At 43.1% G+C, this 12396-nt stretch overlaps 1 protein-coding gene across 1 annotated transcript in view; it reads right to left on the bottom strand.

The window, feature by feature from the left end:
- Positions 1-243: 243 nt before the first annotated feature.
- Positions 244-12396, bottom strand: part of ALKBH3 (alkB homolog 3, alpha-ketoglutarate dependent dioxygenase) — a 34297-nt gene continuing 22144 nt past the window's right edge. The window contains exons 8-9 of the mRNA XM_035013711.1: positions 1364-1462; positions 244-606 (exon numbers count right to left, since the gene is read on the bottom strand). Coding sequence (XP_034869602.1) covers positions 514-606; positions 1364-1462 — 192 coding nt within the window. The 3' untranslated portion in view covers positions 244-513. The remainder of the gene's footprint in view (positions 607-1363; positions 1463-12396) is intronic.

The following is a 12396-nucleotide window of genomic DNA, read 5'->3' as shown; positions in this document are numbered from 1 at the left end:
AAGCACGCAAGCCAAGATGTTGAGGAGTCAAGGCAGACTTCCACGAGGCTCTGTGAGGCCACCTCTGTTTGGGTTTCGGCAGCTGTCTGCCTGCGGAGGGCTCCAGAGTTGCTGACACATATTTATATCCTACTTCACGAAGTCACAAGGAACAAACACGTGCACGTTTACCCTGGAGGCAAAGCCCATTCACGTTGCCTCAAATGAAGCAGGGAGGGCAGGAGAGAAACTGCTTACAGACAGTCACCCGTGAACACAGCCACAACAGCTTTTAATTTGCCTAAAGAAGATATGTGATTTCAAGATGTGATTAGGGAGTACTGTTCCCGCAGTAAACATAGTATGAACATGAACTGCTAGCTGTCATTTAATAGGACTCCAAGGCTGGGAAGCAAATCTCATCCTTGTCTTCCAAACAGCCGCCCCACGAGATCAGCTGGACCAGCCTCTGGAAGTTTCTTCACAGCGGAAGCTTGGCTCAATCTCAGCACAGCTTCTCTCTAAGATTTCACATCACCAGTGCGCCCCTCCAGGGTCTGGATAAACTGTCCGAAAGGTCAGGTTTATTCTTGGTTCTCTAGAGTGGTACTCTTTGGGCACTCGATGCTAAACGGAAATACAAATAACTCTGACATAAACAAATTTATGACGACATGGACATATTTTGACTTCGTCTTTCCTTAACCCCCCATGAGCATCAATAAGCTCTTTGAAGTCTTGTGGAGAAAGGTTTTCTTCTCTGAAGTAAACCCGCCCCCCAATCACTCTGATAAGCCAGCGCCCTCACAGTGAGGTGTTTTGTTTTTATCTTTTCTAATTGTTGTTCTTCCTCGCAGCTTCCTGCCATTTTCCCAAATCTCATAAGGCAACACATAAATGACTGAGACCAAAGGCAGGCATGAGATTCTGCTCCCATGCTAAGCATTCTTCCATGAACTTGCACACCTTAAAGATGACCTGGCTTTAGAAGAGCACAGCCTAAGGTGAGAAGCTGTGCCCAATAGCCAGCCACTGGCTACCTGAAGCTACTGAAATGAATTTAAATTAAATTAAAAATTCAGTCCTTCAACACACTAGCCACATCTCAGAAGATCAGTAATAGTTGCGTGTGCCCAGTGGCTACTACCTGGGGACTTAAAGAGATGCAGACTATTTCCACTGTCACAGAAAGTTCTACTGGACGCACTGCTACAGAGGTCCATTCTGACTGTCAGAATCAAAACTTGAAAATGGTTATCACTGTACCGCCTCTCGCTCATGATAAAAGCAACTTGCTTTTCACCATATTTACTAGATAAATGAATAATCAGAAGCCGTCAGGGCACTGCCTCCATGTGAATCCAAATTCCTTGCATGTTCTCACCTGCCAATCAGCTTGTGTCGCTCCTTCCATGATTAACAAGGTCCCATGATCCAAGGGTATCTTCACTCTTTCCACATACGTGTAGTCTCCGTTCTCTTCCTAGAAAACAGCATTCATTGCACTACATTGTTTGCTTGTGTGATCAAGATGCAATGGAACCAGATAGTGGTCAAGAAATGCAGACCCCTCCGCAGCTAGGCTGTAGGGGTTCATCTACTGGCTCTGCCCACAGCAGCCGTCTGGTCTTAGGCAAGTTGTGTCACCATTCTCTACCTTAATTTACTCATCTGTAAAATGGAGATGACAACAGGACCTGCCACCCAGGGCTGTTGTGAGCCTCCACAGAGGCAGTCTGTGTAAGTCACTTGGAGACTGGCACATATTAAATACAGTGTAAGTGCCAGATATTATTGTCATCAGCATCTAACATTGCAGAAGAGCCCATTCTGGCCTTGAAGAAGTGAAGTCATTTATACAAGAACTCTTTATATCTGCTTTATGCTGTGCTCTGTGTTTTGCCATAGTCGGTGTGGAAAAAATGGGCTTTTAAACAAGACATGGTGTGGTACGTTCTCATCGCCTTTTTACATTTCACGCTAATTCACTAATGGGTACCTATGTTAAAACTGATTACGACTCTTCCTATAGCTCCTCTGGTGTCTTGGAGATACATTCTTGTTTCTTTCCAGAACAGTCAACAGCAAGATTTTCTTAAAGAAGGGAGCTCTGGCTTGACCAGAACAGGGCTGCAAACTGAGACTGGCTGTTTAAGCCTTGGAGCGTAGGTCACAACTCCTGAGCACTTCAGATAGAAATGCCTTGTATTTGGGCGCCTGGGTGGCTCAGTTGGTTAAGCGACTGCCTTCGGCTCAGGTCATGATCCTGGAGTCCCTGGATCGAGTCCCGCATCGGGCTCCCTGCTCAGCACGGAGTCTGCTTCTCCCTCTGACCCTCCTCCCTCTCATGTGCTCTCTCTCTCTCATTCTGTCTCAAGTAAATAAATAAAATCTTAAAAAAAAAAAAAAAAAAAAAGAAATGCCTTGTATTTACACTGCCCCTCTCTTCCAGAGAGCCCAAAGTCAATTCATGTCCAGTACTCTAATGAAGCTTCAGGCACGGCCTGCAAAACAGCCAAAAGGTGGGGGTCACTCCTCCTTCGCAGTTGACAAAGAGCTTGTCAAGAGTTGAGACCCGAGCTTCCTGATCTTTCCTCTTCCATTCTGGGCAGATCCACCCATTCATCTACTTCACTTCTGATGCAAGGGATTGCATTTGGGTTACTGCAGGATTGATTTCCCTGCAATACTGTGTTTATGTTTATTACTGTAGGGGTGCCTCTGAGAACACAACTATTTACAATGATTTCCCTCAGGAAAATCAAAATCAAAACAATAATGAACTTGCACAAACAGTTTAAGTTCCAGGTCCCAGCCCCTGGCAGTGACTTTGTGGAGCACAGTCATAACTTTTACAGGCAGAAGATAAAAGCAATGTTTGAAATAACTTTTGGTTTCAGTGATTGATTTTAACTGTGCCTGCCACCTTTTCTTCTCCAGTAGCAAGTAAGTGCTGAAGCATTAACCTCTGACCCCTCAGCCAACAAGGGAGCGGTGGGAAGATGACCCTGTCCTCAGGTGGTCCAGCTGCATCTCAGTGAAGCAAAAGGCGGCTCTCTGAAAAAAAGGATTCCAACCAAAGGAGATGTATGTCGTACTGGAGAAAACATACCAGAAGGGAGTGCATCATCCATGAGATTAGAGGGCTCAAGGCTTCTTGATTTAAGCTGTAAAGTCAGTTACCAGATCAAGGTTCAACATAGCGAGGAGCAGGTGTTCTCCTGCCCTCTGTATACTGCATCCTCAGGGAGTGAGGTGGGACCTTCTTCTGTAACTCAACCACAGACACAAGGAGGGTCGCAAAACAAAATAGAGAGGAAAGGCGCTGAACCAGACATGAAGCCAATCCTGAGACCAAGAACTCTTCGAACAGGAAAAACATTCCTGGGAAGGAAGGGGCACCAAGGCCAGTGGAAGAGAAGGGGTGAGCACTGTAATTCTGCCTGGAAACACATGGCGGGAATAGAACCAGCAAGTAAGAGAGAATTCCATATGCAAAGGGGAAATATCAGCCCTAATGGAAAGTGATGTTCAACAGAGCCGTGTTTCACTTTATGTTCCTAAGATCTGAATTTTTCAAATGAGAGAAAGCCTCAGGTTTCTTTTAAACATACATCCAATATAATCTTTAGTTGTACCTAAAAGCAGAAGAGGGAGAATTTTCACTTGGGATAGAGCTACTCTTGATCAGTCCCCAAAAGAGAGCGATACCCAGGGCACCCACTATTCGAGGTGATGTCATCACTTTGCTGCTTGCTATTTGTCCCCTCCAACATCCTTGGCTCAGAAAGTGCATTCCTAATCTGTAGGAGATAGAAAAGAGGGCAAGGGATTCTACTAAGGCAACACAGAGCTCACAAATGTGTCCTTCTGAGGACAGAGTGCCAACAGACCCCAGAGCCACCCTTTAACTTAACCAAGACACACAGAGACTTTTTCCACTTAGGAAGCAGATAAAAGGCCAGCGGAGCTCATGTGGCTGTGCATAAAGGCCCAAACTGATAAATGGATAAGCAATGCTAGAAGCAAGGGTCAGACTGTTTAGAGGAGTGCATTTACAGCTATTAAGCATGGTTAAGTTACCAAAACACAGCTCTGTGACCCTTTTGATTTACTCAGGTCTTTCTTCAAAACAAAACAAAACAGAACACACCCCTAAAAAAACACGGCTTAGGATAAAATTTTCCATCCATGATCCCAGTAAAAAGAGGCTTTTTAGGGGTGCCTCGCTGGCTCAGTCAGTAGAGCATGTGACTCTTGATCTCAGGGCTGTGAATTCAAGCCCCACATAGGGCATAGAGCTTACTTTTTAAAAAGAGGCTTTTTAGGGTCACAATCAGTCTACAGGGTGGGTTTTGTTGTTGATGATTTGGTTTTCCACACGAAATTTCACAAGTAGATGAAAAAAGCAAAAAATACATACTTTTATATTAATTCTGATCAACACTCTCCCCTCCTCCCCAAGGACAGCCAGTTCATTAAAACATGCAATTATGATTCCCAAGGAGTGCTGGGCCTTCCTGAAGTTCTATACTCCCACCTCCGCCTCCTGACACAAGCCTATTTGGCTTCCTTTAGAAAAATGGTTATTAGGGGAAAAAGTCTGGGTGTATTTGTCATTCTGTCATTACTAACCATTCAACAGACAGGAAACCTAAACATGTTTGTTTTCATTGAAAAGGTAACTTCACATTTTATAAGCTCTATGTAGATTTTTCATGTAACTGCTCCTTTCTTGTCCTAAAAAGGTGTCTTAGAAATTACAACCAACAATCAGTGCTTGAAAATCATCAGCAGCAGAGTTTTTCTCTCTACAGAATAAAAGTGACACAAGTTCACTAAAGTAAATGACACATGGAAATCACTGGTTCGATGCCTGCCTTCCTTCTCTCTGTTAAACTCCATGAACAGAGGACTATGTTGTTTTGCCCTTTTGAAATATGCTCGGTGCCCATCACACACATCAATAAATATGTGCTGAATGAGGAAGAGCACCAAGAAAACATAATCCTATCATCCAGAATTCATGCAATGCATGTACAGGGAACATTCTCTATATAGAATTATGTACTCTACATTTTGAACATTATATTGTATGTTTTTAAATCTCAAATGTACGGTATTTCAGAAATGGGGTTATATAATATTCCTTTATATGAACATATCTTTCCTTCTTTAAACTCGCAAATATTTTTTGACCACCGTATATGTCAGGCACTGTGCTAATGCTAAGAATATAGCAATGAGGTACACACTGCTGGACACTGAGATTTTAATATACCCATACTGCTTAAAAAAAAGAAGAAGAAAAGAAAGGAAGAGGAAGGAAGGAAGGAAGGAAGGGTGGGAGGGAGGGAGGGAGGGAGGGAGGGAGGGAGGGAGGGAGGAAGGAAGGAAGGAAGGAAGGAAGGAAGGAAGGAAGGAAGGAAGGAAGGAAAAGGCTACTACAAGTAGATCCTGGGCAAAACATTCCTGAGTATTTTTCTAAGGATATATTCTCAAAAATGGAATGACTGGATCCAAGGATATGAACTTTAAAGCAGTCTGACCTATAGTAGCAAACTGCCTTCTTAAAAAGGTTGTGACAATTTATAATTCCATCAGGAAAATACTACAGTACCTATCTTCTAGTCACATTACCAATACTGAACATTACCAACTGACAATGATGAAAAAAAAATTTAGTGGGAAAGTAACAATTCATTATTCAAACAGAGAGTTCTTTAACTACTAACCCGGTTCAACATTTTTTCACACGCCTATTTGCCGTTTGCATTTATTGTATTATGAATTCTGTGTTCACATTCTTTGTCCATTGTTCTACAGACGTTAGTATTTTTCTTATTGATCTGTAACCACAGATAGTGAGATATTTACCCTTTGTCATACTTTCTGCAAATACTTTTCTCATTTGCTATTTGTCCTTTAACTATGTTGATATCTAACACAGAGTAGCTCAAAAACTTTCAGAGTCATCTCTGACCTTTCTTTGGTTCTCCCTCATGGTTTTTATGCTTAGCAAGTCTTTTCTCATCCTGGGGGAAGTTAAATATACAATTGCATTTCCTTTTTGGTTAACAAAAAAAAAAGGTTTACATTTTTTTAGATTTCACTCTTTAACCTACTTGGAATTTGGCTTCCCCCCCCCCCCCAAGGCTTCTTTTTATAACATTTTCCAAATACTTAAACCAAGGCATCCTGCCAGACTTTTTGGACAGGATCAACCACAGTGTATGCTGCCCAGGTGCCAGGTATGTTAGGAACTATATGTACACCATTGCTCATGCTCACTACAACCCTGTAAGGGAGGTGATATTTTCCATCTTATCATAAGCAAAGGGAGCTGGAGGGAAAGCACATCTCTAAGGCAGAAGGCTGGCAGGAGGAAGGCAGGGCTAGTATTTGGACTTAGATTGCCTAGCTCTAAAGCTTATATTCTTTCCACTATATTGTGTCCTCCAAAGTGATCTCTATTCCTTCTGAAATCCCGTAACATTTCCTGTCCTAATCACATGGCACCCTGACTGACCTGTAACGGTCACAAACACCAGCAAGTAGCATAAATGAGGAGTGCGGGCAGGATGCAATGCAGTGGGGAGTGGGGATCATGGACAACCAGAGAGCATGGGGCCTGCAGACAGGTGTCACTCTAGCTCATTGTTCCCTCAGGGTTGTCTGATTTTCTGGGTTTTCCAGGGAAGCTCATAAATGGGATTTTTATGTGAAATCTCCTGAGTTATAAATTTTGGCAAGTAACTGAATCTCTTTATTTTTTTTATTTTTTATTTTTTTATTTATCTGAGAGAGAGAGAATGAGAGAGAGAGAGCACACGACAGGGGGGAGGGTCGGAGGGAGAAGCAGACTCCCTGCTGAGCAGGGAGCCTGATGCGGGACTCGATCCCGGGACTCCAGGATCATGACCTGAGCCGAAGGCAGTCGCTTAACCAACTGAGCCACCCAGGCGCCCTAACTGAATCTCTTTAAAAACGCTAAGCAGTATAAACAAGTCTGAGAACCAGATTCACTTCAAGAGCTGCCCAACTGCTGCTGATGGACCCATCATGACTCCTCTTATGCCCACGTCTTGTCATCCTATCTGGCCCGGAAGCTCCCGATCGAGGCCAGTTGTCATCTGCTGGGGTCCTCTGATCCTGCTTTGCCATTCCACACAGTAGTGCCTGATAGAAAGCTCAGGACACATATACAATTTCAAGTATATATTCTTAATCTCAGTGACCCAACTCAAGCAGAAATGGCCATTCAAAGCAAAATATACTTCCAAATTAATGATCTCAATTTACAGTGAGACATTTGATTTTCCAAGTCATCTCTGATCCTCCTAAAAGTAGATGAGCTACTTATTTAAAACATTTCCATCATTTTATTAAGATGTTGATGAAAACAAAACACAAATGACCAGAAAGAACAAAGTAGGAGCCTGCTACCTGTTTCTCATTTCCTGAGCTCTCAGGAAGCACCTGACATGCAGTAACTATGATTGGTTTCTGCACTGGAGGCATCAGGGAAGGCTTCAAGGCTACAGGGGGTCCTTGAATGCTGGAGAGGACTTAAGTTAACGAGAAGGAGGAGAGCGAGTGTAAGGGAGGGCAGAGAGATGATCTCACGGAGCGGTGCAATCACACAGGGAACAAGACACCCAAGTAGGCTGGGCACGGATTATGTAAAGATTTGACAGTCTGACTAAGGAGCTGACATTTTATCTTTTGTTCCAGTAGGAGCAAATAAAGACTTCTGAGTTGGAAAACAAAGTGATGAAAGCAGTGAGCTCAATCTTGGCTCTCTGCTCCTCTTTAGCTATTCTCTTGCTCTGAATGACGATGTGTGACTCCACAGCTTCCCATATTACCTACATTATTAGTTCTAACTCAGTTCAACCAGCAGTTATCAAAGCCACGCTGCGCGATTTAACTGTGCTTCAGCCACCTCGTCCGCACAACGGGGATAGAATAGCAGTATCGACTTTGTGGGATTATTGGAGGGCCGAATATAAAGCACTTAGAACAGGGACAGGCACAGTCAGCACTACACATTCGGTATTTATCATCATCACTTTCCTGTTGTTGTTCCGACAATTCCCAAGTGATGTTTCTAGCACAAGCCTGTCATCTGAACCGCAGACCGAGATAGCCAGTGGCCTACTTCCCCCTGGAAGTCTCAGGCCTCTCCAACCTAGCATGTAGAAGGAACTCTTGATTCCATCTACAAATCCTCCTTAAACAGGACCACAGTGGAATGCAAAAATCCCTGCTCCTCCTCCATCTAAGTAAACAGCACCTCTATCCAACACCTACTCAGCCAGAAACCTGGGAGTCATTCTTGTTTCTTACCCTTGTATCTAAAATATTATTGGCAACTTCTATTGGTCACCCTCAAAAACACACCTCAAGTTCATCCACTTCTCTTCATCCCCACTGCCACCACCTTAGTCCAAACCAGCAGTCTACCACTGGGTCTCCCACCCTCTATTTAGTCTCCTACTCTTGCCTCTCCTCAAACTATTCTTCACACAGCAGCCCGAGTGATCTTTTCAAAATATAAACCAGATCATGTCATAACCTCATTTATTCCTACTGAACTCAGAATAAAATCCAAACTCAGAGCTCTAACTACAAGTTGTAATTTCTCTCTGTTCATTTGATTACTGTCTACATCCTAAGACCTCTATGAGGGTGGGCCGCGTATTTGCCATGTTCACTGCTATCTCCTCAGAGTTGAGCATAGCCCCTGATACATAGTAAGTGCTCAATTAGTATTTGTGAGACAGAGGAGAGAGGAGACAGGGAGAGAGTGACCTGTTCCTAACAATATCTGGCATCTGGGTATCAGATAGAACTGAGAGAGGAAAGATGGGAATTAAAGACATTTTAGTATTTTAGACATGTGGTAAATAGAGCCTGGGATAAATATGGTCACTAGGAGAGGGATGAATTCTTCAGACATTTCAGGAACAAATTAATAAGATTTGGGAACTGAAATACTTAAGAGAACAGGGAAGAACTAAAAATAAATTACATATGGGGAGCCTGGGTGGCTCAATCAGTTGAGTGTCTGACTCCTGATTTTAGCTTGGGTCATGATCTCATCTCAGGGTCATGAGATGGGGCCCTGCATTGGGCTCCATGCTCATCAGGGAGTCTGCTTGGGATTCTCTCTCTGCCCCTCCCCCACTGAAATAAATAAATAAATCTTAAAAAGAATTAAAAAATAAAAATAACTTACATGTGAACTTGACCAAGAGAACAGTGATATTGTGAATATAAATGGACTTATCAGCAGGTGGAATTGTGGAGTTTTCTGAGAGAATAATAAATCTGATTTTATAGTTTCAGGTTAGAAGTCACATGTGCTGTCATAAGTGGAAGTGTCCCTCCCCACCAAATAAATAAGTGGAAATGTCCCGTGAACACATACAAGTGATGACCTGAATTTGAGATAAAAGGCTGGAGATAAGAGATTCAGAAGTCACTCCACCTACAGATGTAACAGTTGAAGCCATAAGAACAAATGAAATCATGTTTATTAGCTTATTCAACCAAAATACACACATACACACACACACAGTGCTAAATAATGGGGACATAATAAGACAGAAATGGACCTTGCTCATTTGGCATGTATAATCTATAGCCAGTTCATAATCTCCTAAAAACTAATTTAAACAAAAATAACAAAATTAAAGATAACCTGGAATGTCTATATTGTAGGGGTGAATGTAAAGGAAAAATCCTTAAAGGAGGCAGGGAAACAGCAATGAGAAAAGTATGAGAGTAGCTAAAATAACACAGTATTCCAGCCAGAAAAGGCAGCTGAGAGATGACTGAGTTTCAAGCAGAGAGGTGATGGATACAGGGACCAATATTACAAGGAAGAACAGAATGATGATTGAGAAAAGGTTCTTTCAGACAGTGGCATCTGTATATTAGCAAAGTGGTGGGGATGGATCTACAGAGCGGGTGATTCAAGAGTAGTTCAGTTGCAAGGAAAGGGAAACTGCAGACATAGAAAACTTATTCCAGAATTTGTGCCTCAAAAGCAAGCAAACAAAGAAAAAACCACCCCAGATGTAAGACTGTCTGCAGAGTCAAGCAAAGGGTTTTCTCAAGATGGTAACAGGTATTAAGGGATTTCCCTAGGTCTCTGGTCCAAGGATCACATACATGGTGGAGCTGCTGCCTGACAAGTTATGCAGACTGAAATGGTCACTGAAAACCAAATGTCAACCCATGCTACAGCTATGTAACCTGCTGAGGGCCAGCTGTCCCTTTACTTGCCCTACCTCCCAAATTACGACTGCCAATAATGTCTCCCTCTCCGCTTTTTAAAAGATTTATTTGGGGGGGGGGAGAGCACATACACGTGCATGGGGGGAACACAGAGAGAGAATCTTCAGGCAGACTCCCCATTGAGCGTGGAGCCCAACACAAGGCTCGATCTCACGACGCTGAGATCATGACCTGAACCGAAATCAAGAGTTGGACACTTAACCGACTAAGCCACCCAGGCGACCTCCCAACTCGCTTTTTTAAAGATTTCTTTTCAGCTTGTTTTCCTGATCAGATTGTGGGGTTCCCTTGCCCTTGAGAACCTGGCTGGCTTCTAGACTGCTTCATGGATCATCTAAGCTTGTGGCTATATTTAGACTGCAAAGTTGTTCCTATAGCACCAATACAAGAACAGAGCTGCACTTACTCTTTACAGTGGTAAAATGTTTTTTTAATCTGACATAAACAAAATATATTAGTTATGGAAATTATGGAAAGAGAATAAAACTAGGACCCCACAATGTCATCTCTAGTTATTATTCTGCTGACTCGAACCACACTTTAAATGATGGCATCCTCAATATCGATCTTGAAATACATTACTTGAAAAAAAGAAGCAGGGGCACCTGGGTGGCTCAGTCGTTGAGCGTCTGCCTTTGGCTCAGGTCATGATCCCAGGGTTCTGGGATTGAGCCCTGATCGGGCTCCCTGCTCCGTGGGAAGCCTGCTTCTCCCTCTCCCACTCCCCCTGCTTGTGTTCCCTCTCTTGCTGTGTCTCTGTCAAATAAATAAATAAAATCTTTAAAAAAATAAATAAATAGAGAAGCAGCTGTTTCTGAAATGAGATCTGCTAAAGTAAAAGGCTGGCTGGAAAAATATAGATTTGAAATCACTGAGGTTATCTGTTCAAAACAGGTCTATACTCATTTGCCACATACAAATCTTTGAGTTTTTATCCAACTCTTTCCTGATATTTGGCACTGATTTGGCATGGAAGGTTCTGATGAGGTAAGTGAGGACAGTAAATAAGCATGAGGGACTGGCACGGGCGATTGACCATCCTATATCAGGCATGCCCAGTGATCTCAATAGTTCAGTAAGTCAGGACCTCACCAAGGTCTTGCCTGGGAGGTCTGGGCAGTTGTTCAATGCAACAGAGGCTCTCTCTGTAGGCATCGAAAACTTAGCACTGGGGACCAGACTAGCATGAGAACTCCTGCCTTTCCTTCCGGACGGAAACACGTGGAAAGGCAAACAGAGAGAAATGCTGCTGACAGTGTCTATTGTTCAGACTTGTTGTCAACATAGTCCCCAGGGCAGTGTGGGAGCAAGAAGTTACTGAATTTCAGCAAAAATAAACCTCACTATTACAGTCCTTCTAGCAACACCGAATGTGCTTTTGAAACCAGAAGGCTTAATGTAATAATGATTCCATTCTTGATAATATATTTCCAAGAAATGCAACTTAAAGGAACTGCTATCTCGAAAGAGCTCCCACCCAAGACTGCAGCACCAGAAACAAATGCTCTCCATGTCTGACATCCAGCTGACCCCAGGCCCCAGCAAAAGTGCAGGGTTCTCTAGTGATCCATCAAAACCACATAACTCATTCCCAAGCCATTCCTAGATGTGACCTGATCAGACATAATTCCCCCCACTCTCTCCCTCCTGTACCCTTCCATGGTGTCCTCCGGAATTCCCATTCAGTGATGAGCAAACACCCCTAGATCTCCAACCTCATGTGCTCTGAATGTTCCCTTGATTTGCGTGTCCTAATTGAAACCTTGCTATCTCCAGGATTCCAAATCCCTGAAGCTTTCTCACGTGGAAAGTGATGGTGTCTTTCACATCCAGCCAGCCAGATACTCCGCATTAACACTTTCAGACCATTATTCCCATACCTCTCTTAAAAATCCCTGCTCCTCTGAGCTCGTGTCATTGAATCTGTTCATCTCTGTCCTTCTCTGCCTTGGTCCCAAGTATGCACGAGGTATAACAAGCTCTTAATTGGTCTCTTGGCTTCCATGCGTGCTCCTTTCTAGTCCAGGCTCCACATAGCAGCAACTGACTTTGTAAAATTATCCAAGAGATCATGTCACTCTTCTGCTTCACACATTTCAGGCTTCTTAATGT

The sequence above is a fragment of the Mirounga leonina genome, unplaced genomic scaffold (genome assembly GCF_011800145.1).
Source record: "Mirounga leonina isolate KUSES-001 unplaced genomic scaffold, KU_Mleo_1.0 Mir_166, whole genome shotgun sequence".
In the NCBI taxonomy this organism is placed as follows: Eukaryota; Metazoa; Chordata; class Mammalia; order Carnivora; family Phocidae; genus Mirounga; species Mirounga leonina.
Note: the sequence above shows the minus strand (reverse complement) of the source record. Positions and strands in the feature narration are given on the sequence as shown.